This window comes from Chlorocebus sabaeus, chromosome 7 (assembly GCF_047675955.1).
Source record: "Chlorocebus sabaeus isolate Y175 chromosome 7, mChlSab1.0.hap1, whole genome shotgun sequence".
In the NCBI taxonomy this organism is placed as follows: Eukaryota; Metazoa; Chordata; class Mammalia; order Primates; family Cercopithecidae; genus Chlorocebus; species Chlorocebus sabaeus.
This window is the reverse complement of record NC_132910.1, coordinates 118,821,229-118,844,474: the sequence shown is the minus strand read 5'-3', so window position 1 is coordinate 118,844,474 and position 23,246 is coordinate 118,821,229. Positions and strand designations below refer to the sequence as shown.

General features: G+C 36.1%; 1 protein-coding gene across 1 annotated transcript in view; it reads right to left on the bottom strand.

The window, feature by feature from the left end:
• The window catches only part of ANXA10 (annexin A10), a 97,599-nt gene that overhangs the window by 5,691 nt on the left and 68,662 nt on the right, over positions 1-23,246 (bottom strand). Inside the window, exons 4-10 of the mRNA XM_037993645.2 lie at positions 22,647-22,760; positions 20,993-21,083; positions 19,954-20,033; positions 3,978-4,031; positions 3,788-3,881; positions 2,445-2,540; positions 296-354 (exon numbers count right to left, since the gene is read on the bottom strand). Coding sequence (XP_037849573.1) covers positions 296-354; positions 2,445-2,540; positions 3,788-3,881; positions 3,978-4,031; positions 19,954-20,033; positions 20,993-21,083; positions 22,647-22,760 — 588 coding nt within the window. The remainder of the gene's footprint in view (positions 1-295; positions 355-2,444; positions 2,541-3,787; positions 3,882-3,977; positions 4,032-19,953; positions 20,034-20,992; positions 21,084-22,646; positions 22,761-23,246) is intronic.

Genomic DNA, 23,246 nt, shown 5'->3' with positions numbered 1-23,246 from the left:
ATATACAAAGACATTTGAATTTACCAGTTTCTGCAGATGTTAAATAACCTCTAAAGTACACGGGGATACACACCCCAAATATGGTTCCCTAAATTTGATACAGAAAGCAGAGCGTTATTTTTATCGGATATGTCTTATTTTTGGTGTCTAAACCAATTTTTTTTCACTTGGGTGTATTTTCTTTGTACATACAAGTTCAAAAATGGTAATGAACATTTAAATGATGGAAGTAAAATTAATCCTTTGACAGACACAATTTCTGGAGAAATTTTAAAAATATATGAGTCTTACTTACATGAATTGCACTATATAATCTATAAGCAAAATAGGCTGGTTTGTCTCGAACACAGAGAACTAGGAGAAATCAGAGAGAGAAGAAGAAACATTGAGAGTGAAAACATACATTTTCATCAGAATTTGAGAAACAATAGCACTTTTCCTGTTATAATTCTTACATTGTATTATAATGTCAACACTTACAATAATGGTAACACTATAAGCCACAGGAAAAAAATATAAAGCAACAACATTATAATGAGTCATGCAGATTTTCACTTGATCTATTTCTATCTGTTGGAACTCTTGTTAGTTCCTTCATGTAGCCTAATGAAGAAAACTTTATCATCTTTATCTGAAAATTAAATCAAAAGAGCTTCAAAGAAACCTAGGTTATTACCACTATTATAGATTATTATTATTATCATTGTAGGATTCAATATGATATAGCTCCCATGTAATTTGTTCATCTATTTGAATACTATTTTTAGTAACTTATAGATTTGTGAGTAGACCTGAAGTCTCTGAAGGAGAAACTGTATGGACCACAACTGGTCTAGACCAGTTTTAGAAGTCATCTAATAAAAACTGCTAAGGCATTAGAACAGCCTAGAGCCTGGTCAACAGTTATCCTTGCTGGAAGTCAGCTGATGATCATAAACTTTCAGTAATGTTTATTTGAATAGGTTAACAAATTAATACATGAATGGGTAATGTGTGAGAGGCTATCATTTCTAGCCAGAATGAAATCATCATAACAGTGTTTCCCTAGTAGTTTAAGTAATGATTTTAGGTTGTGAGATTATACCCTCATCTTTTCTTTCATTTTTAATACATGAAACGTCATAATCACTCTTGAGTCACTAGTCTTTATAACCTCCTTGAAGGCAGTGACTTTTGCTATTTTTGTTGTTTCATTGTTCTATCTGTCGTGCCTAAGTCAGTGTCTAGAACAGTAGGTGCTCAATAAATGTCTACTGAGTGAATAAATCAGTTGAAATGTTTTCTGCCATTTATAATGTCCACCACTTCCTCTCTTATGCCCACTATTTGTGGCAGGGGTCTATAGTGGAAAGAAAGCTATCTTGAGATTCAGATATTATGAGTTTTAGTGATAACTTGGTTGCTAATCAGATGATAGGCTTTGAGGCAGTCAGTTAATTTCCTTAGGCATTGTTTATAAAATGAAGGATTTTGATGTGGTATGTGGTTATTAAATTTTGTAGAAAATTTTCTGGAATAAATGTGACATCCTCAGAAAAAAATACACAGTTATTAATAGTCATTTTTTGCATACTATTTTAGGGGCTTCATCAAACTGTTTTCATGGAACCCTAGCTTGAGACTTCTTTACTGGATAAGCTACAAAAGTTCCTTTATCTCTCAACTGTCACACTCATGTATGCCTCTTCCATTCAAGGATGGAAAATCACAATATTCATTTATTCAACTAGTATCTAGGTGATTACTTGACTGTGCCTTCAATGGAGATATTTCACAATGACCCCCTTTGGTCGTCCCTGAAATGTGTGCTGTCAGCTCACAGCACAGTACGAGACAAAGGTAGTTCTATTGCACAGGTAGTTCTATTGCAGTTTTTCTGGATAACTAGCCCTGTTTTGTCCTCTATGGAGGGATATTATTTCTTAGGAAGGAGCAAGAGGTGTGCCACTATCACAATAGCCTGAGGAAAATCACTACTTAGTAAATCTCTTTTATGGTAGGATTTACTCCTAAACCAAAATTTGTTAGTAATGGTCACTAAAAAATCCTTTACCTCCTAAAGAGAAGAAAAGCACACTGTTAAGTATTTATCTGCTCTTGAGCAAGGGAATGGAAGTCAGTAAAGATAAAATGGATTGAACAGTGTGAGAAGTCAATTCCGAAGAGAAAATACCTGAGAATGATGTGTTTTCTGGTATGAAAGTTGAACTAGCTGTTAGGGGGGGTGTCAGTTCATTAAAGTCATCAGGTTGCCAGTTCAGTGCATTTTATTAGTAACTGATGTACTCTTCCACTATGGAGTTTACGTCCTTTTAAATAATAAATTCAAGGGAAAGAAACGACTTGATCAAGAGCTTACTCATGTGTCTTTAGTTCATTCAGAGCCGCTCAGCATTTATTAAGAAATAAAATGTCTGCTGTACTTCAAATAATTTATTACTTACCAATTGCAACCAACAGCTCCTGAAAGTATCCATCATAACATTCATTAATGGCATCTACCATGTCTTGCCCAGAAATATTTTGAAATTCCTGAAAAACTTCAACAAATTGATGTAATTCAAAGGAGATTTTGAAAATATTATAAATGTATAATATAAATATTAATTAGATTGTTACACATACTAAAAATCCATATTTTCCATAAAATAATTAAAAGCACTACTGCTACCAATTGTGTTGACTATAAATACCATTGAAACAAATATAGATACTCTTAGTAGAGTCATCATAAATCTTGAACTTCAAAGACCTGTTATTCTCTTCTCCTGGGGAACAAATGCCACCTCTAGTGAGACCCACTAACTCACTGCTGATTTAAATTGAGAGGAAGCACACAGCAAGCCATTATTTATGGACCAGTTATTCAGGACATATATAATAGGCCCATGTCAACAACAAACTTCCTACTAGAGCTTAAATATGAGAATTAAGTATAAAAGTCCTCTCTGTGATGATTAAAATAGCAGTCAAAGTATCTATAAAGACTATTCTGAGAAAGATGAAATCAACTTTATGGTTATAGACTAGGGTTTACTAATTTAGAATTGTGTTAAATTAAGATTCCTTATTTCAAGAACTTAGTTATATGACTATCCCAGGCAACTTTAGTTCTCATCCATTCTTACTAAAAATTAGAAGCAAGAAGATGTCTTTTCATTATTATTATATGATTATCATTAAGACAAGTAATGTCTCTTATTGACTTGTAAAGTCCAGATGTGGGATTGGGGTAGGGTAGGCCATCTGTTGAAAATTTTCAGCCATTTGTGTATTTTATATAGAAAAAACAAAATTTGTTTTTAATAAAAGAAAAAGAAAGATATTGTAGTTTAGGGAATAAACAAAGGGCAAATTAACACGAGGGCACTCTCTAAAACCAATTAGGTTCTATCAATATTGCAGAAATCATGACATCAATAATAATGACCTTGAGGCAGTATTGACTGGTTAAACTATATTTACTATACATTTTTGTAAGACAACATATAATATACCTAGTAAGAAAGAGCTAATATATTTGAATAAGTACTCCATCAAATACAGAGATAATTTTTAAAATGCTCAGTATTTGAAAGTTATTGGAAAAAATATTAAGGAAATACTTATCCCTTAGTAATGTCATTAAATAAGGCACATCTTATAAACAAAATTCAAAGTAAGTACCTTTGAGGTAACTGACTTTCCTCCGTTTCCTTGTAATATATAATTTTTGTTTCTAGTAAACCACCTTCTTTTTGTTATATAATAGATCGAGCAGCTGGAAAGAACCCCAGTTAATAATTACCCAGCCACAGCTGCTGGTAGCTCTTGTTGCACAGGATCATTTGCAGCATGGTTTTGTGCTCCCCCGTCTTCTGCTGACAGGCTTCCCATAGGACCTGGAACATTAGCCAGCAGAGAAGTAGCATCAGAACCACTCCAGCCCATGTTAACCAAGGTTCTTTGCAGTCAGTCTGAGAACTGGCTCTAGTTACCATTGCGTCCTGAGCAGCCATAGCAGGGTCTGCATATCCTTCCTCTCTGGTCCCCTGTAAAGCAAGCACAGGTTTTCCATGTAAATGTTCTTAGTCAGCAACTCATATAGGATTAGTGGGACCAAAATCCTTGAACTACTCAATATTCTGATTGTTTCTAAGGAACTTCTATGATTATCTGGAGTAAGTGTTCATTTCCTGATTTCCTGAATACTTTAGAAGATAGTATATAAGGTGTTGTCTTAAAATGTGCATTATTTTATTTTACTTTTTCTTTGCAGCACTAGTAATGTTTGAAAGACATTGAGGCATTTTTCAGTTTTCCAAGTCTCTGTGTGGTATCTTCTCCCTTATCAAACTGAGTATCCACCGCCTGACCATGGCAGTGGCTGTTAGAAACGAGTGTTAACATTGTTAGAGCAAAAATGCAGAGAAAGTCCATCTCTGACTTGCACAATAGGACTTGTACAGCAACAAAACAGTAATGAAATTCAGACTTTGTGCAGTTAGAATATTTTGTAAATCTGTTTAACTCTCACTCCATTATCATTTAGAGAACAGACATGGTCCAGTTGATCATTTCAAACAGGAGGGAAGGGGCACTATCCAATGCAGGGAACATTGATTCCTGAGGGATATGAGGGCCAGTGGGGAGAAGGAGGTAGGGAGGCATGTTATCAGTCTAATGAACTGTTTCTTTTGGGTCCAGACATAGAGGGGAGGCTTTCTCTTCACTCCAATTATGTTAAGAGAACACTGAAAGTACAGTAGTTTCTGCTTCTACCATTTTTTTTTTTTTTTTTTTTTTGAGACAGGGCCTTGCTCCATTGCACAGGTTAGAATGCAGTGGCATGATCATAGTTCACTGTAATCTCGACCTCCTGGACTCAAGCAATCCTCCTGCCTCAGCCTCCCAAGTAGCTTGGACCACAGGCATGTACCACCATGATTGGCTAATTTTTTTCCTCAGAAAGGGGATCTCGCCATATTGACAAGGTGGGCTGGTCTTGAACTCCTGGCCTCAAGCGATTCTTCTGTGTCAGCCTCTCAAAATGTTGGGGTGACAGGCATAAGCCACTGTGCCTAGCTCTATCATCTTTTAGGACACTAGAAATAGCCACAGTGCAGTGAACCCAGTGAGACAGCAAGATTGGGCACAGGGAGGTCTTGAACACAACTTCCTTGAATTAACCTCAATCCCTAAGTAGTATGAATGGGATCCCAAATTTCTTACATGTGGAGGAACTTGCAATCTAGCTGAGAACCTGTGGGGAAACTTGCCAGATTGAGTTGTTTATGACCATGGCAGGGACAGTGTTCCAGCAGTCAAGGGCTATAGGATAGACCACATTGACTTGAACTGTGTGGGAGACACAGCTAGACCTTTGGGGGAGTCTCCAGCTCCCGTGAGAGTAAAGGTGAGGCTAAATCATCCTGAAAGGTTACTCTGACCAAATTGGTCAGTTTGGCTCTGACCAAAGTGAGACAGAGAAAAGATCATAAATTAAATCAGTGGCTTATCTTGGCAGCTAACACTGATAAATGCTCATATGCTGGTCATTGACACCTCATATGTTCTTGTCCAGAATTGCCAAGAATTGCTATTCCATAGTCAAGACCAGCAAAAATGTGGGCAATATCTTGATCTAAGGACACAGTGACCTTCCTGTTCCCAAGATATTTCATTAACCACACACACACCTCTCTACCAATTACCTTCTTAGAGAGAAAGGAGGAGGATGGCCAAAATCTGAGAGTCAAATACTTAACCCAATAAAAGTAGGAATGAGATTGAACATGCACCCACATTCACTATTCGAAGTATTACAGAAATTAAATTTGCCACTTTAGATTAAATATTAGGGCTTTTTTTCTTGATAACAAAAAGCTAGAGGCATATGAGAAAGTGCAATTTATTCACAAAGAAATAAGAAAGCTACCATTTGTGAGTAAATGTGTAACCCTGGAACATTTAATGTTTAATCATAACTCTAAAGTTGTATGTCCCCTAAAGGTAAACAACTGATGGGAAATAGGCATGAGTTTGTCAGTCACATTTCTTCTTCTTCAATTTTCTTTGCTTAAAATACCAAGAGACTAAGGCTGCACATATGCAATTCTTAATTTGAAATCTGTGTATTAAATTAAAGGAGTGAATAATGTTATTGAGTGGTAGGACTCTGGGTGTTATTTTGAAATAACGGAAATGTTGAGGTGCAGGTACCTTAAAAGTTCCTCCTCATATTTTGGAGGCAAAAATTAGAAATATTAAGTGAATTGCCCAAGGTATGATTGTTAGAGAAGAATGTTTATTAAATTTCAGTGGCATTTCTGACTCTGAGGTCTGGTTTTCATACTCTTCCCTTAGCCTAAATAACTTATTATTTTTACACAATATGCTCTGGCTCCCTTTCAAATTCTCTCTTATGATTTTAATTTATACCAAGTAACAAACAATTGAAAACAATGTGCTATATCTTCTGTGACTTTATGCCATTTATTTAATAACATACATTTGTGGTCATTCTTAGTCTTCATCTTATGTAATCTATCAGTAGGGTTTGGTATAATTGCCACTCTCTTCTTCTTGCTATACTTTCATCACTTGGCTTCCAGGATCCTGCAATCTCTTTTAGTTTATTGGTTACTCCTCAGTCTTGTGAACTGGTTTCTCTTCTTTTCAATCTCTTACTTTTGGAAGGTCCAGGTAGTCAGTCTTTGATCATCTTTTTGTCTGTATTTACATTTCTTCTCTTGATAATGTTGTCTACTCAGGTGGCTTTAAATTTCATCTATATTGTAATGATACCCATTTATCTTACCCATTTATTTATTTACATCTCTAGCAAAGATCTGTCATCTGAACTTCAGGTATGTACATTCCAATTGTGATGTCAGCATCTCCACTTGATTTTCTAATATACATATCAGGTTTAGCATGTTGAAAATCCAATGCCTTGACTCCCTCCACCTCAAACTCTTTCTACAGTCCCAGTCTTCCACACTGCACTTCACCCTTTCTGTTGCTCAGACTAAGAAACTGAGAGTCACATTTGATTCCGTTTTCTTTGGCCTTTTCATAGCCCACATCCAATTCCTCAGGAAATAATATAGACACTGCCTTCAAAATGACACAGCATTTTTTTCTGTGCATTTTGCCAGTTGGAGGCCTCCGTGGCTGGCAATGCTCCTACCTGGACCTTGCTCGCCCTGGGCTTGTGGCAGGAGGTACCCTGCCCATTCAGCCTGTTGGGCTGTGTTTGATATGTAACCTGACCTGGATCCCATGGCCACTGTGACTGCACACTCAGCCCACAGAGTGAGGGGGTGTGTGAGTGAGTGAGCATGGGGTCCAGCTGGCTGCTCCAATTGCTGGCACAGGTGCAGGCTCCATGTGGGGCTTGCGGCTGGACCAGTCATGTCACAAGTGACTCCAGTGTCCAGATGAAGGGGACATGGTGGTGCCTGAAAACTTAGAGATGCCTGGTAAATGGGGGTGTGTTAGCTATTTTAGTTCCACCATCCGCAGCCTGACTTAAGGGGGCATGTGGAGCCAAGCAGCTCCTTCTCCCCTTGCTTCGTGAGTGGGAAGGGAGTGCTACAGGGCTGCAGCTCTATTCCCACTCGCTGTTTGGCAGGTCCCAAGTTCTTGCCCCACATCCAAGGAGAATGAGGTTACACTGACAGCCAGTGGGTGAACAAGGCGAAGAGTCTTGTTGAGTGAAGAAACAGCTCTCAGCAGAAAAGGAGACCCAAGCTGGGCAGCCCCCTTACCCAAAGTCAGGTAGTTCCTCCCCCACCACCCAAAAGCAGACAGTCCCCTGGTCTGGCTGAGTCCAGGGTTTTTATGGGCTCAGAACAGGGGCATATGTGCTGATTGGTTTGTTAGTATGTAAAAAAGGCTAAAAAAAGGCACCACTCAAAGATGGGCACAACAGTCTCAAAAACCAATTAGGGAAGGGTAGGAATATGTAAAATAGGTGAAGGGTGGGGATCAACTAGAGGAAAGCACCTCACATGGGAAGAGTGGTTTCCAATTCGGTCTGTGGATTTTTCTGAGACTTGTAGATGGGTTTTCGGCTTTAAACTGTGTTTGGTGTGAAGGTTGGGTTTCACCGCCCCTATCTGCCTGAAGATTTGTCTGTCTCCTGCTGCTATCTAAAATACATCCAGAAACTGGGAATTTACCACCACTGCCAATGCTCTCCTATGGGTCCAAATTAATATTACGGGTAGCTTTACTGCTGAAGCAGCCTCCTTACAGGCTTCTGTTTCTACCTTTGTCTCCCTGTAGTCTTTTCTCAGCATAGCAGCTATTGTGAATATTTTAAAGTATGAGACCACATTCCTTCACTAAAGACCCAGCAATGACTTACCTCATATCCATTTCACTCAAAGGAAAAGCCAAAGTCCTTCAAATGGCTTCAGGATTTGACATCATCTTACCACGTGCTACTTCTCTGAATTCACTTACTATTATAGTACATTTCCTTTGCTTGCTCAGAGGCCACCAACTGGCCTTCTTGCTACCCATTAGCTTTTTCTAACCTAACATTTTTCTCTAGCTATACTCTTTACTTGGAACATCCTATCACATTGATTTATTTGTTAACTCATTCTTTTATCCATATTTTTGGTCAAATCTCATCTTCTCAATGAGGCCTACTCTGATCAACCTATATAATATGGCAGGAGGGGCACAGCGGCTCATGCCTGTAATCCCAACACTTTGGGAGGCTGAGGTGGGTGGACATCTTCAGGTCAGGAGTTCAAGACCAGCCTGGCCAACATGGTGAAGCCCCATCTCTACTAAAAATACAAAAATTAGCCAGGCGTGGTGGCAGGCACCTGTAATCCCAGCTACTTGGGAGGCTGAGGCAGGAGAATTGCTTGAACCCAGGAGGCGGAGGTTGCAGTGAGCTGAGATTGTGTCATTGCACTCCAGCCTGGGTGACAAGAGCAAAACTCTGTCTCAAAAAAAAGAAAAAAAAAATATGGCAACCTACCCATTATGCTCAGCCCTACAACACGTCTCCCTGTTACTCTGTTCTGCCATATCTTTCACCAACCTTCTAATATTTTATATAATGCACCTATTTATTAAATTTATGTTTAATTGTCCGTATTCTCTTGCTAGAATGTAAACATCTTAAGGGCTGGGATCTTTGTCTCTTCTGTTCACCAATCATTCCCAATTATCTAAAATCATGATTGGCACATGGTAGGCACTCAAGAAATGTTAGTTGGAAAAGTAAAGAAATAACTTTAGATAGCAGACTTCAAAGATGCATCAGTGGATGTGGGAAGATTTTCTGGATTATTGATATTTTCTTAGTGACCTTCAGCCTTTATAGCTAAGTAAGCTCTGCCCTTGCAAAGTTTGTGAGAAATATTTAAGAATTTTCTGCAACTTTACATATCTGAAATATTGTGTGGAAAGATAATTGTTTTGGATATTTAACCTGAAATGGTGCTTATCTGTTTATTTTCCTATGCAGCTAATTGCCAAGAGCACTTTAAGCACACTGGTGGATTTAAACAATGTGAATAAGTAAGATTGCGATTTGGCTTTGACAAAGGCAGAGTCAAGCTGGCTTTGTCATGTAAAGGGCCTGAGATGGCCACGTGGTACATTTAATTGATGTAAATACCAGAAAATGGCATAAATGAGTACAGAATTTAGTTTAAGGGCATGATAAACATGGGAAGGGAAGAAATTAAAAGAAATAAGATGTGGGCGAAAATATTTGGAGGCGATAAATTGATTAGAGATGATTATTGAAAGCTGTCGGCAATAACACTCCCAGAGGCCTCATTGTACGAGTTCAACAAACTGTCAAAGGAGAATCCTGAAAGCCAAGGTAAGGAGTGAGTATCCAATTGGGTAGTTTCCATTCTCTCTCTTCCTGAAAACATTTATCATTTCCAGTGTGATTTGCACATATTGATTAATTAATCTCTAAGTGACTAATTTTTCATTATTTGACAGATAATTAGATCTTTCATAAATCTGTGTAATAAAAGCATGCAGGAAGCATTGTGAGCCAGTTTAATAATTGGCATTGGTTTTCAAGAAGAATGTGTTCCAGTTCAGTTGTTTCCTTATTAGAAATCATCCTGTCAGGAAACACTTTATAGATAAAGTAAAAGATCTTCTCTTCTGGAAAATATGACAATGATTTTTAACACTAGCCATTTCATAAAATCCTAAGGCTCCTATGCTCCAATTACTTCAGTCTCTATTAATTCAAAAAACTGGGTGTGTCTGAATTTTAGTGACATTAAAAATATGAAAACCGTGGGTCAGCTTTCCTTTGATTCTAAAAGTGAAGGTGCATAGGGAGGTAGAGGACTTGATTATAACAACCAAAGAATTAGAGAATATTTGTATTGGAAAGGAATTGAAAGAAGGACGAGCTCATATCCTTTAATTTACAGAGTAAAAACCTGAATCTCATAAAAGGTTAAGTGATACACCCAAAGATACAAAACTGATGGGAGAGATTTGATTACACTGTGTCCCACAGTTATCCACTAGGAACTCACCAGCTCCAAATTTCACCTCCCTTCAGGAAGCAACTCCATTTCTTTTTGTAAAATATCTAGACGGATTCCCTCTAAAATGGTGTACACCACAGACTATGATGAAGAGAAGTGATGGACTTTTACAATCCCATTATTCACTTTACATCTTTCCCAATGTTCTGAATTTACTGATCGAAATCCTAAGTCAGTGGTTTCAAACTGAGGAGCCATTAATGTAGAAATGAGAAGCCAATAGAAAATCTTCGAACTATTTAACAATCTAAGAGAAGTCATATATTTTACTAACAGTATAAATTATCGTGGAACTTCTGATTTTCAAAGAGACTACTATTAAAGGAGATTATATTAAGTTTTTTAATAGTTTGTTACCTCTGTTTTCTATTATGAGTTAAATAATCTGTATGAAATATGTATTATTGTATTTTTGTGTATTTTACATTCTAAGGAAAACTTTAGAAAGGAAAACTTTATACCGTGAAACTTTATAAGTATATATTAATATTAAAGTAATAAAGTTAATTAATTTTATTAAATTTCCTTGGTTTCTTACAAAATGTAAGTCTTGATTCACCCACACTTTTTGGTATTCTATGTTGAAAGGAAATTTTTACTATACTTAAAAGTTGTTCCAAGGTTAAATACTCATACATATATTTAATGTTACAATTCTGGAAATCAAAGTTAAGAAGTAACACTTTTGGTAGAACCACAAACTGAAAAGAGTCTTGGGTCCTGAATCATGGTTTGGAGAAGAGCTTTATGCCTATTAGGAACCAAAAGCCTAAAACTCTAAGCTTAAAACACAAGCAATAAAATAGTGATTCTGTCCTGTCTGCAGTATACAGGATTAGCTTTTTCTGTTAAGATAAATCTAGGAAATAAAGTTGTGTGTGGAAGCAATAAAAATCTGAGCTATTCATACATGTAATTCATAGAAATTTATAGGTGCTATGTTTTTTGAAAATTTTAATGAAATATATAAGAAGGAAAATCAAATTAAAAATTCAAGTTGATGTTATATTTAAAAAAGTAATAGTTCATCCTATATATTCATAATCCAAATTAGGTAAAAACCAGTGATAAAATATTGTGTGTTATTTTAAAATATATGTATATCTATACAAATATTATTATATATACAAATACTCATGTTCATGTACACACCCTATCATTAATAAAGCATATTGTTTAATTTTAGGAAAAAAATAACTACAATTGAGAATAAAATTGATTGCACTATTATATCCAAAAAATCACCATTCATTGATTATTTTTTCCCTTGTGATTTATTTTCCCTCGTGTTTCATTTTCGGAACTTGTGTTTTCCCCTGAAATACAAGAATGTTTGCTTTATAAAAATACACTGTGATCCTAATCCTTAGATGTCAGTTATTTTAGGTTGTTTATAGCTCAACAGCTCAACCTTTAAGGAGGTGCAGAATGCTAAGAGGGTTTGAGTTTTGATCGTTGACATTTTACCAAATAGAAGTAGAACTGGAGTGGAACCAAATGGGGTTGGAGGTAGGAGCAATACAATTCAACAGCATAAGTATAGTGCATCTAGGCCTGACGTCATGTCAGCACTTTCATTAAGTAGACCTGTAATGTCAGGCACACCACTTAACCTCTCTAAGCTTAAGTCTTCTCATCTCTAAGCAGAGGGGATATTGCCAGTTGGGTTTCTTGGGAAGCTGACTTTGAGACAGAGATTAGCATACAGCCTGTTAATGATGGAATGTTCTTGGGATCAACACCTATGGGAGGGAGGGAACAGAGCAGGATCTGGCTGTGATGTAGTCCTAATGGAATTAAATGAAGTCCTTAGGAAAATAATTTTATTCCTACTAAACAGCTTACTTTTTTTTTTTTTTTTTTGACAGATTCTTGCTCTGTCACCCAGGCTGGAGTACAGTGGCCTGATTTCGGCTCACTGCAACCTCCACCTCCTGGGTTCAAGCAATTCTTCTGCCTCAGCCTCCCGAGTAGCTGGGAATACGGCACATACCACCAGGCCCAGCTAAGTTTGTATTTTTGGTAGAAATGGAGTTTCACCATTGGCTAGGCTGGTCTTGAACTCCTGACTTTGTGATCCGCCCTCCTCGGCCTCCCAAAGTGCCATGATTACAGACACAAGCCAGCGTGCCCGGCCACATTTTTCTTAAATGAATTGAAATACATTTGTAGGTAGATATTAAAAAAATAAAAACTTGTTTGATATTAGGATTTATAATGGTTTATAATGGAACTGTTGGCTTCACTCTGTTAGGGGTAATACCTGTGCCAAGAATCTCTGAGTGGAAACTGTTGCTTTAATTTATATTATTGTAGCAACATTATTGTAAAATTACCTTTTATTTTGAAAAAAATTTTTAATTAAAATTAATCTTATAAAATGCAAAAGTTAGAAAATATTCAATTGGCATCTTGTCAAGTGAGATTATTTTAAAATAGTAATTATTATTGCAAATGTATTTTTCTACAAATGACTTCAACTTCTGTTACAAATTAAAATGAGCTTATACCTACATTTTACCAGAAGCTTCAGTTTGTACTATGAAAAACCAAATTATCTTTTCTCCACTGACATGGATAAACCTGCAGATGAAAATCTTAGAATAGGATGATTTACTGAGGGTGGTGACATGGGAGTTTTATGAACTTTGCAGACAAACCACAGAAATCCAAATTAAACTAAGCCAAACCAAAACCAAACACAACAAAGCAAATTCTTGATATTAATTAAAATTTGATATAATATTGAAATTTTTAATTGAAGGGTCAATGAGTTTACTTGGTAATATGCCACATTTTCCAACTAATTCCTGTCAGCCCTTTCATTAAGTAGACCTGTAATAATGTCAGGCACACCACTTAACCTCTCTAAGCTTAAGTCTCCTCATCTCTACACGGAGGGGATATTGCTAGTTGGGTTTCCTGGGAAGCTGCCTTTTAAATGGAGATCAGCATATAGCCTGTTAATGATGGAATGTTCTTGGGATCAACACCTATGGGAGGGAGGGAATAGAAACTGAACGATTTGAAAGACTCCGATAAGCCCAAATGACCAGTCTTTCTTCAATGTGGAACAGGTAATACTTAGCTTCCTCAGCAGTTTTTTGTGGAAGATTGCTTATTCCTAATGCAAAATTGACAATGGCTTGAGTGCATACATGTATGCACACACACAGACACACACATGCACACACAAAGGATAAAAAAGGATTAGAATTTGTATTGCTTAGCAATGAATGGCATTATTAGTTTAAATTATAAGTTTGTATTCCAGTCTGTCATATATATATATATGAATATATATATATTCATTCTTTAATTGAATATTTAGTTGAAATTATATTTCAAATATAATTTACATGTTACAAAGTTTTAAACTATATTAAAACATTTTTAAATACAATGAGCACATATTAAAGGAAATTACATCCCCTGGGTTTCAACATGTTAATCCACTCCAAATGAGGAAAACAGCAAAATAAATAATAAGAAAAAAAGGGAAAATAAGTATTAATTTAAACTTGCACACTGTCACTGAAATTTTAGAAGAACAAGTTATCATTAAGAACCATTTTCTTTCTTTAACTATTTTCTGTATTCAGACTAGTTCTAGACAGGGTAGAAACAATTATTAACTTTAGCTTTTTGGCATGAAATGATATAACACTAACTTCAGAAATATAAAGTTATCTTTTTTACCTATTTGTAGAATAGACATTAGGAATCTCTTTAAACATTTAAAAATTGGCAGTTTTGTGGAAAATCAGCCTATGGTATGGGTTTATTTTCCTGATTGATTGGGGAATTTTCTGCACTTGTTTCCTGACTTAAATGCTTCCTTACTTGAATGTTTCTTTGTTTCTGTTCATTCTGTGACAGGAGCTAAGACACCAAGAATTCAATGTAGCAACGCTCATTGCTAAAATGTGACTATTAAGAGATTCTGAGCAATAAAATAAAATTCTTCTTAATAGCCTTTTCCTGCCTAAATATATGTTCCTTTCCTTCTGGTGAATTTTTTCATAGTTTCTTGTATTCTTCAGCAATAGTAATAATACAGTATACTGTACTAATAATACTATATATATACACACATATAGTATTATTAGTAAATGTACATATATACTGCATTATTAGTACATAAATATACAGATATGTACATATATACATATCAATCAGGGTATGTCTGATTGATTTGATCAATACAAACTCAAAGAGAAGAATGGGATTATAGAAATTAAAGAAATGCTAAGAAGGAAAACTGGTTTTTATCTTGAACAAATCAAGTTCTCTTAAGTCACAAGTGAGGTACTCACTACAAATGAGTGGTAAATTATGTGCAATTTTGAAAACTTCCTGATCATCTCACATTCTGCTCAAAAATTTCCCCATGGCTCTTTCCTGGTTACAGGAACTCTTCTGTCTAGCATCTCTACCAGCTCTCTAATCCGAAAAACTTGCCCTATTCAACAAAAGTCCTTTGAGCCAGCAGATTCGCCAGCAGCACCTGTCTACTTACCCTGAACCACCCTTGCTTCCTCCTCTCATGTTTGCAAGTGATGCTAATTTTTCAGAATCCTGTTAAAGACACATCATATATGAAGCCTTCTTCTTTTACTTTATCCAGCATTGAGCTTTATTCACTCAGATTTTCTCAACTATTTATCCTTCTTGCCATTTATTTCCAAAAAATATGAATTGCTTACCATGTATCATGTGCAGAGCTTAGTTATAAGTTACAAATTGGAATAAAGCTAGATTTTTTGCATAGAGAACTCAGTCTAATGGGAAAGATGGATATGCAAACAGATTCAATATCACATGGTAAGACTATAATAGAAATGTGTATAAAAGGCTTGGAGGAGAGCAGTTCTCATAGGGTGGAAGAAGGCTTTAGAGAATACATTCTTTAAGAGGTCTGATGGGGAATTGTTAACTTCATTCTATACTAGCATTTTTGAAATTTGCTTTTGTTCTCTGTTGGAACAATTTTCTGTCTTAGTCCATTTGTGTTGCTAGAAAGGAATTTCTGAGGCTGAGCAATTTATAAAGAAAATGAGTTTATTTGGGTCACAGCTCTGCAGGCTGTACAAGAAGCGTAGCTGTAGCATCTGCTAATGCTGAGGGTTTCAGGATGTTTCCACTCATAATGGAAGGTGAAGGGGAGCTGGCATGTGCGGAGATCACGTGGTGAGGATAGAAAGCAAGAGCAAGAGGAGGAAAATGCCAGGCTCTCGTTAACAACCAGCTCTCCTGGGAACTGATAGGGTGAGAACTTGCTCATTACAATGAGAATCAGCATCACGCTCTTCATGAGGGCTCCATCCTCATGACCCAAACACCTCTTGCTGGACTTCACCTTCAGCACTGGGGATCACATTTCAACATGAAGTTTGGGGGACAGATGCATGCAAACTCTAGCAGAAGAAAAACTATGTTATATAGATAAATGTTTAGCTTCATATTTTAAAACATACTTAATGGCAAAAACAAAACGGAAGGAATAAAAAATTAAAATATAGCCTCATCTTTGGCCTTTTATTTGTCTCCTAGAAATGAATTATTAATGGTAGGATTAATTATATAGAAATATGATATATATGTAACATATTTCTATACATTTTATATAATAAAATGTTTTAATCTGATATATTCAGATTAAAATTGTATATTTTTGCTCTTTATATTTTTTTATTTCCTTTTTGATAATATAATAAACATCACTCTAAAAGTGAGATTAAAAGTAGGAACAAGATTATTGGAAATGGTGGCACAGTAAAGACATGTTCAAAAACATAAAGCATGGATACAAATACAAAGACATTTTCCTTTTTAAAGTATATTTAAGAAGGAATGCAGTGCATTTTGTGTTTTTTTTCCCTTTGTTTATATATGCTTCCCTTTTAGAAATTCTATTTGGGCCTAATATAGTCATCATCAAAAGTTTTCTATTTATTGACAAATATGTCTTTACCATCTTCTGTTACCCATTTGTATTTCTTGGTTGCAATGTTCAATTCTCTTTCACAGCTTTGAAATACACTGATTGGCAAGGCGTGGTGGCTCACGCCTGTAATCCCAGCACTTTGGGAGGCCGAGGCGGGAGGATCAAGAGGTCAAGAGACTGAGACCATCCTGGCCAACATGGTGAAATCGCATCTCTACTAAAAATAAAAAAATTAGCTGGGCTTGGTGGCGTGTGTCTGTAGTCCCAGCTACTCGGGAGGCTGAGGTAGGAGAATCACTTGAACCCGGGAGGCGGAGGTTGCAGTGAGCCGAGATCTCACCATTGCACTCCAGCCTGGGTGACAAGAGCAAAATTCCGTCTCAAAAAAAAAAAAAAAAAAGAAGAAGTAGAAATACACTAATTACAGACTGTAAAACTCATTTCAACTTCTTTGAAGACAAATAACTTCACTACCTTTGATATTAAGTAGGCCTACTTGAATGAGGGTTTAGCCAATGATACTTGAGCAGAAACGGGTATGCATTATAACAAGGCTCATAAACACTTCCATGAAGAAACCTCTTCTCTTTCTGCTTCCCTAGGTTGAAGATAGACATGATAAACTTAAAAGCCAGTAGTAACGGTGGAAAGAGACCAAGTCTCTGGATCACTTCTTGGAAGGGAAATGCACTCTGATCGGTAGCACCTGTTCTGGTCTTCCTGCGAGCTTGAGAAATGGCATTTACTTTATGCCTTACTTTATGCCTTTAGTCATCTATTACAAGAAAGAGATGAGCTCAGTAAGTAACTGGCTAGTTTGCAAGCAGACACACAACGGAGAAGAGAGAAAGTTTAGAAATTTGGTGCCTTGAAGAGTTAAGAGAAACCACTTACTGATTCCAAGCAATGTAAGCTGAGACTTGAAGAGGTTTTGAAAAGTAAGGGTCTTTTATGACTCAGCCCTCTAGTAATACCTGGCCAGTATTACTTTCTGAGAGATCCTTCAAGGAAATGTTTTTGAGTCATGAAAATAAAAAAGGCATAAATGAGGGAGCAGGGATGCAAAGTCATACTGCAGAAATATATCTAGGAAAGAACTTTGCATGCGGTTAAGTGGTAAATGGTCCTAACCAAAAGCAAGTAGATCACAACTCTTCTAAGTTTTTTAGACAGCCTCATTTTCAAAGACATTACAAACCCAGATTAAAGAAACATTGATAACGTATGCTATAAACAAAATGTGAGGACTCTAAATTTGCCAAAGTTGAGCTGCTATGAAAGTGGTACAACCTTCAAGGATATAGAGAGGCTTCTAGACTTTTGATGGGGTTACATCCTGATAAATCCATTGTAAATTAAAATATTCCAAGTCAAAAATGCATTTAATACACCTAATCTATTGAACATCATAGCTTAGCCTAGCCTACCTTAAATGTGCTCAGAACACTTGCAGCAGCCTACAGTTGGGCAAAATCATCTAACATAAAGCCTATTTTACAATACAGTGTGTTACATATCTCACATAATTTATGGAATATCAACTATTATGTGAAAATTGCAGTAGTTTTGCACCATCATAAAGTAGAAAGGTACCATGAAGAAGATAAGTCAGACCATAAAAATTCAGGGACTGAGGACTGTCTGTTCTCCAAAGCACCTCTTCAGATATAGCCAAGCAGGATAAAGGACAGGGAAGGACTTCTCAGAGTTTATCAACAGTAGCCACAGAAAAGTTTAGATTAAAAACAAATCCAAGAATTCATGGAGACAATTGACACTGGAGTAGTTCAGAGAAAAGGAAGAAAGAACAGACAATGATCTATCTTGTATTTTCATCTGGTGATTGTAACTCCTCGCCTAAGAGTGTGGGGCACTGGGTTCCTGAGGGCTTTAGGCAGGATTCTCACTCTAGTTGCCTCCACCTGAATTATAGACCTTTCTCTCTCCTAGGTCCTACTCTTCCAGCTTTGTTCCCACTAAAAAGGCTTTCATGTATTCTTTTCTAATTTCATGTTCCCATGTACGAAATTCTATCGACTTCTTGGTTTTAGTGAAATTCTTTGGTGTCTACTAATTCTTTGCTAACTACTATGCCTTTGATGTGTAAAGGAAAGGTTTGGGGGTTTAGAAACTCTTGTTTCATTTCAAACACACACATGCACACACACACACACACACACATACGAAATGCAAAACCAAACAAAAATTCCAGCTTTTAAGACATTTTCCTCAACTGTGGCCTTCGAGATTCTCTTTTAGAAATTAAGAGCTGAACACTGATTCTCTCTCTTTGCATTCCTGAGTGCCTTTGTTAAATAGGATAGCAGGTATATTGGAGAATATGTATAAAACAGGAGATAATTATATCCTTAAAAATATTGTTTGTATTACAATGCTAATATGTGGAATATTTTCAAGAAATAGTCATTAAATGGAAATATATATCATTTAGTCAGTACAGAAACATAAATGATAAAATCTATTTTTAACTTAATGTTTCTTTTTGGTAATGTATAATACCATAGAATTTTTATAGGCTGCATTGAAGATCATATGCTGGCTTTCAGAGTCTCTATCATTCAACCAAATTCTGGATTTCTACTTATTAGCTCTTTAGACAATCATAGAGTTAGAACTTTATACTTTATACTTTTTGATTATTCTTTTCTGAAGTACTTACGAGAATATTTGTATTATAGTGTTTTGTTATTATATGAGAAAATTGTTTCTCTCCTCACACAGTACTAGGCACATTGTAGGAGCTCAGAAATGTTAGTGTGCCCTAAACTCATGTAGCAGTTTTAAAAATGAAATTATTTCTAAGGCTGGGCATGGTGGCTCACACCTGTAAGCGTAGCACCTTGGGAGGCTAAGGCAGGCAGATCACCTGAAGTCAGGAGTTCGAGACCAGCCTTGCCAACATGGCGAAACCCCATCTCTACTAAAACTACAAAATTTAGCTGGGTATAGTGGCACGTGCCTGGACTCCCAGCTACGTGGGAGGCTGAGGCAGGAGAATCACTTGAACTCAGGAGGGGGAGGTTGCAGCAAGCTGAGATCATGCCACTGCACTCCAGCCTGGGTGACAGAGCGAGACTATCTCAAAAAAAAAAAGAAAGAAAGACATTATTTCTAATTAGAATTATTAATTTTAACTGTAATATTTTTAATCTTTTAATTTTCTCAGAATATATAATTAATTATACATATGTTATACATACATGTATATTTATAATGTCTTTAGAATATATTTTTAATTTTTTGAAAATAGAGCTGATGCATTATCCATACTTGTCTTTAACAACTTAAATTTCTAGTTGAGTACTTTGAACATGGCTTCAGTAAATGTTACTACACAGAATTTACAGTTGAACTGTAATATACTGGAGTTTTCTGTTCTGTTCTTTTTGCAATGACATATACCTATTTTCTTAGAGAGTGCAAAGTGGTGTAAATTTTGGAATGCTATACCTGGACCAAGTTCATGAGAGTATCTCTGAAGTGTCCCGAGGTCTCTGAATAAATGTCCTCTTGGAGGTTATTGCTGTATTCTGCATAAGGAAACACATTAAAGGTATGATTTATTATGGAACTATATATCAATGTGTTTTGAATAAGTTAATGTTATTTCCCAGTTGTGAGTACAAAGTCCACGAAATGTAGTCCACCTGTTGACATTTCTTTGTTAATAAACTGTCTGCCAAAGAATTCTGTCACCTAATGGTAACATAAGCATAGGACTGTTTTTTAAAAATCTTTATTCCAAAATTGAAAAACAGGATCAAGAGTCATTTCACATTCTCTGATTCTCAAAATATAGTGTTATGCATTCTATTTCCATAGACTGCTGCCCAGCCTAATACATTTTCTAAGTGCTTCATCTCATTTTAACATTTTAGTGAAAGTTCTGACTTCATTCCCTTCAGAAAAGTCTTGTTTTTGTGTGAATGCAATAGAGATGACTGTCCGCAACAGTTTCTTGACACACAATGTCACATAGTACAATAATGCAATAGAACTTAAGGCATTGTACCTTTTTGAAAGTGAAAAGAGTTACCCTTTCTACTTTTGAAACGTATAAAAATCTGATTTTGTGGTAGATTACAGGAACGTGAAATTTATGTAAAGCGAAGCAGATGTATTTGTAGAATTCACTGAGCCATTATTGTACTTTATTTTTTCTATATGCTGGGTCTTTCCTGGGTAAGAGATGAAATACCCGCTGAATTCAAGTGTGGGGCACTTTCCTGTCTTAATGAAAACATTCACCTTATAGAGATTTGTAATGATTTTCCTGGAAAATTTGCTTAGCTTGATTGTCTAGGGAACTGTTTCATTTTTAGTGCACTAATAATCAATTTTACCTCATGAGTTAATTGGTCCTCAGTGAATCCTAGGTTAAATGTAAGAATGTCTTAGATAATTCTTCAAAATACAGAAACTGGAATATTTAACGTGTTATAAAGTTCACATACGTGTAAAATACATTCACATATGCATATTTCCTTACGCAAGCAGTAGGCTTCTCGCATCTGGAAAAGTTCTCCATTTGTTCTTGAAGCTAGTATTTCAATGAGGCAGTTCTCATCAGTGCCTACTCCCTACAGAAAGGAAAAAAAGAGATAAATGTAAGGATATTCTTATTGGGAGTAATAGCGCACCTTTTGTACAAGAAAGGGACACAGCATTTCCAGTGTTTTGAGAGGTGGCAGGGGAAAGGAAGTGTGTTTAGGATGAAGGTAGGCACAATCTTAGTTCCAACTTTGCCATTTACTACCTATTTCATCCTGAAGAATTAATATTATCTGAAGGAAACTCTGTTTCTTCATTTAGAATAAAACAGTATGAGCATTTCTAAACAATGCAGAGGAAGACATGTTCAAGCAATGCTCATGGCACTGAGCATTTCCATTTGCTGTTGAAATGATGTTTGATATTCCATTTGCTGCTGCAATATTAATTCTTTAGCAGGCTGACATTAGCATACAGGTTTTCTAATTTGCCAAGAATATTTTAAGGACCTGTGTCTGCCTCTCTAGATGTGGAATTTTGTACAATTTGCGTAAATATTTGGAAGGACGCTTTCTGTGGTCTCTTGCAGACATATGCATATATTGGTCTGTGAAAGTGATCTAAAGACAACACACCTTTTTTAGGAAAGCCTTAGAAATCCTTAGCATTCTATGAAATATTGATAAAATACACTTGTTTAATCAAACAGCAACATATAACTTTATTTTTAAAATAATTTTTAGACACGTAATTTTGCAAGAGGTAGGAACTGACATGCAACGTTTGTTAAAAGCGATTAGTTAAAATTCATATACTTTTTGTACAATGCTTATTTGGATCAGTAAATATGATGGCCAAAATCCATGTCCTTTAATTTTTTCCTGTTGCCTCTTTTCTGTCACACATTGTTCACAGATTGTGGTAATCTGGTCATTGGCAAGCATCGCACTGGAATGATTTCAACAGTTCTGCAGGTGTTTAATATCTACATTTGGAAAGAAGTAAAGCCAAGGCCCTCTTTGTTCCCTGTCCCTAGCCAACAAAATCTGTAACAAATCCACAGTCAACTTATTTCATGGAAATGACTTTCCTCTAAGAAACACTGATTCTAATTCTTCTGAATTAAAATTTTTATACATTTGAGAAAAAAACAAAAAACAAAAAACCTGTTTCTATAAAGAATGAACTTCAGGTCATAAAAAGAAAATATAAAGACGTCATCTATATATTGTCCCTGATTCAATATCTTCTTTTGACTTAATCAAACTTTTACAAATAATGTAACAAGAGTCACATCATTTTTAATACATTCTCCTCGATATAGGAATACATACTCAGGGACCAATCTGAATAGCCCTGGAGGCTTGTTCCCTTTTCCTTGTTGGAGGTCAGCCTTGGGGCTCGTTCAGTACGTTTGTGACTCTGTACAACAAAAGAACAGGTTGATCCCAGCCACTGAGCCTGGGAGGCTCCAGCTTCCTAACAAGGCCACTTCCCTTGACCACAACATTTCCATTGTTACATCGTTGCTTAGATATTCCCTCCCCTCTCCTTGATCATATAAGTATGTAGGAGCATCACAGGGCAGTTTCCTCTCAATTGAAATACTGGCCTGTACTTGTTACAGGCATATTTTTGGATCAGATCACTACCTTCATGGCATGCCAGAGCTCATGAGCATCATACAGTGGTGGTGGGTACATGAGGCCAACCATCACATCTTTGAAGTGATCTGAAAGCTGCTCCTTCAGATCCCCAATCAGGTCCTGTGGAGGAAAAAGTACATATTTTTATTGTATGTCACCAAATTTGCAAGAGAAATGAGATAATTGCAGAAAGTTTTTTAATATTTTCTTTTCCATATCATTTAATAATAACAGAATAACAAGTCTGATTCTCATGTATACGTATGCATTACATGAGATGACGAACTTGAATATTATTGATTTAATTTCACCCCTGCATGACATAGCTTATGCACATTGCAGTCATTTGAACATAGAATGATTTTCTTTTTCCAACCCCAAACTCCAGCTCCTCTTTTGATCTCATTATGAAAATATGTAAAAGTTAAACTTAAAAACATTTAATTGGGGTCTTTAGTTTTCTTGTGGAATTACTGAAACATTAGTCCTTAAAGAAAATATGCACTTTATTTTATCATTGCAACAGTCTCTTTTAGCAGAAGTCCCTTGTTATACTATTGCCAAACAGCTTATGTAAATTCATTAAGTAGTCTGAGAACTTTCTTC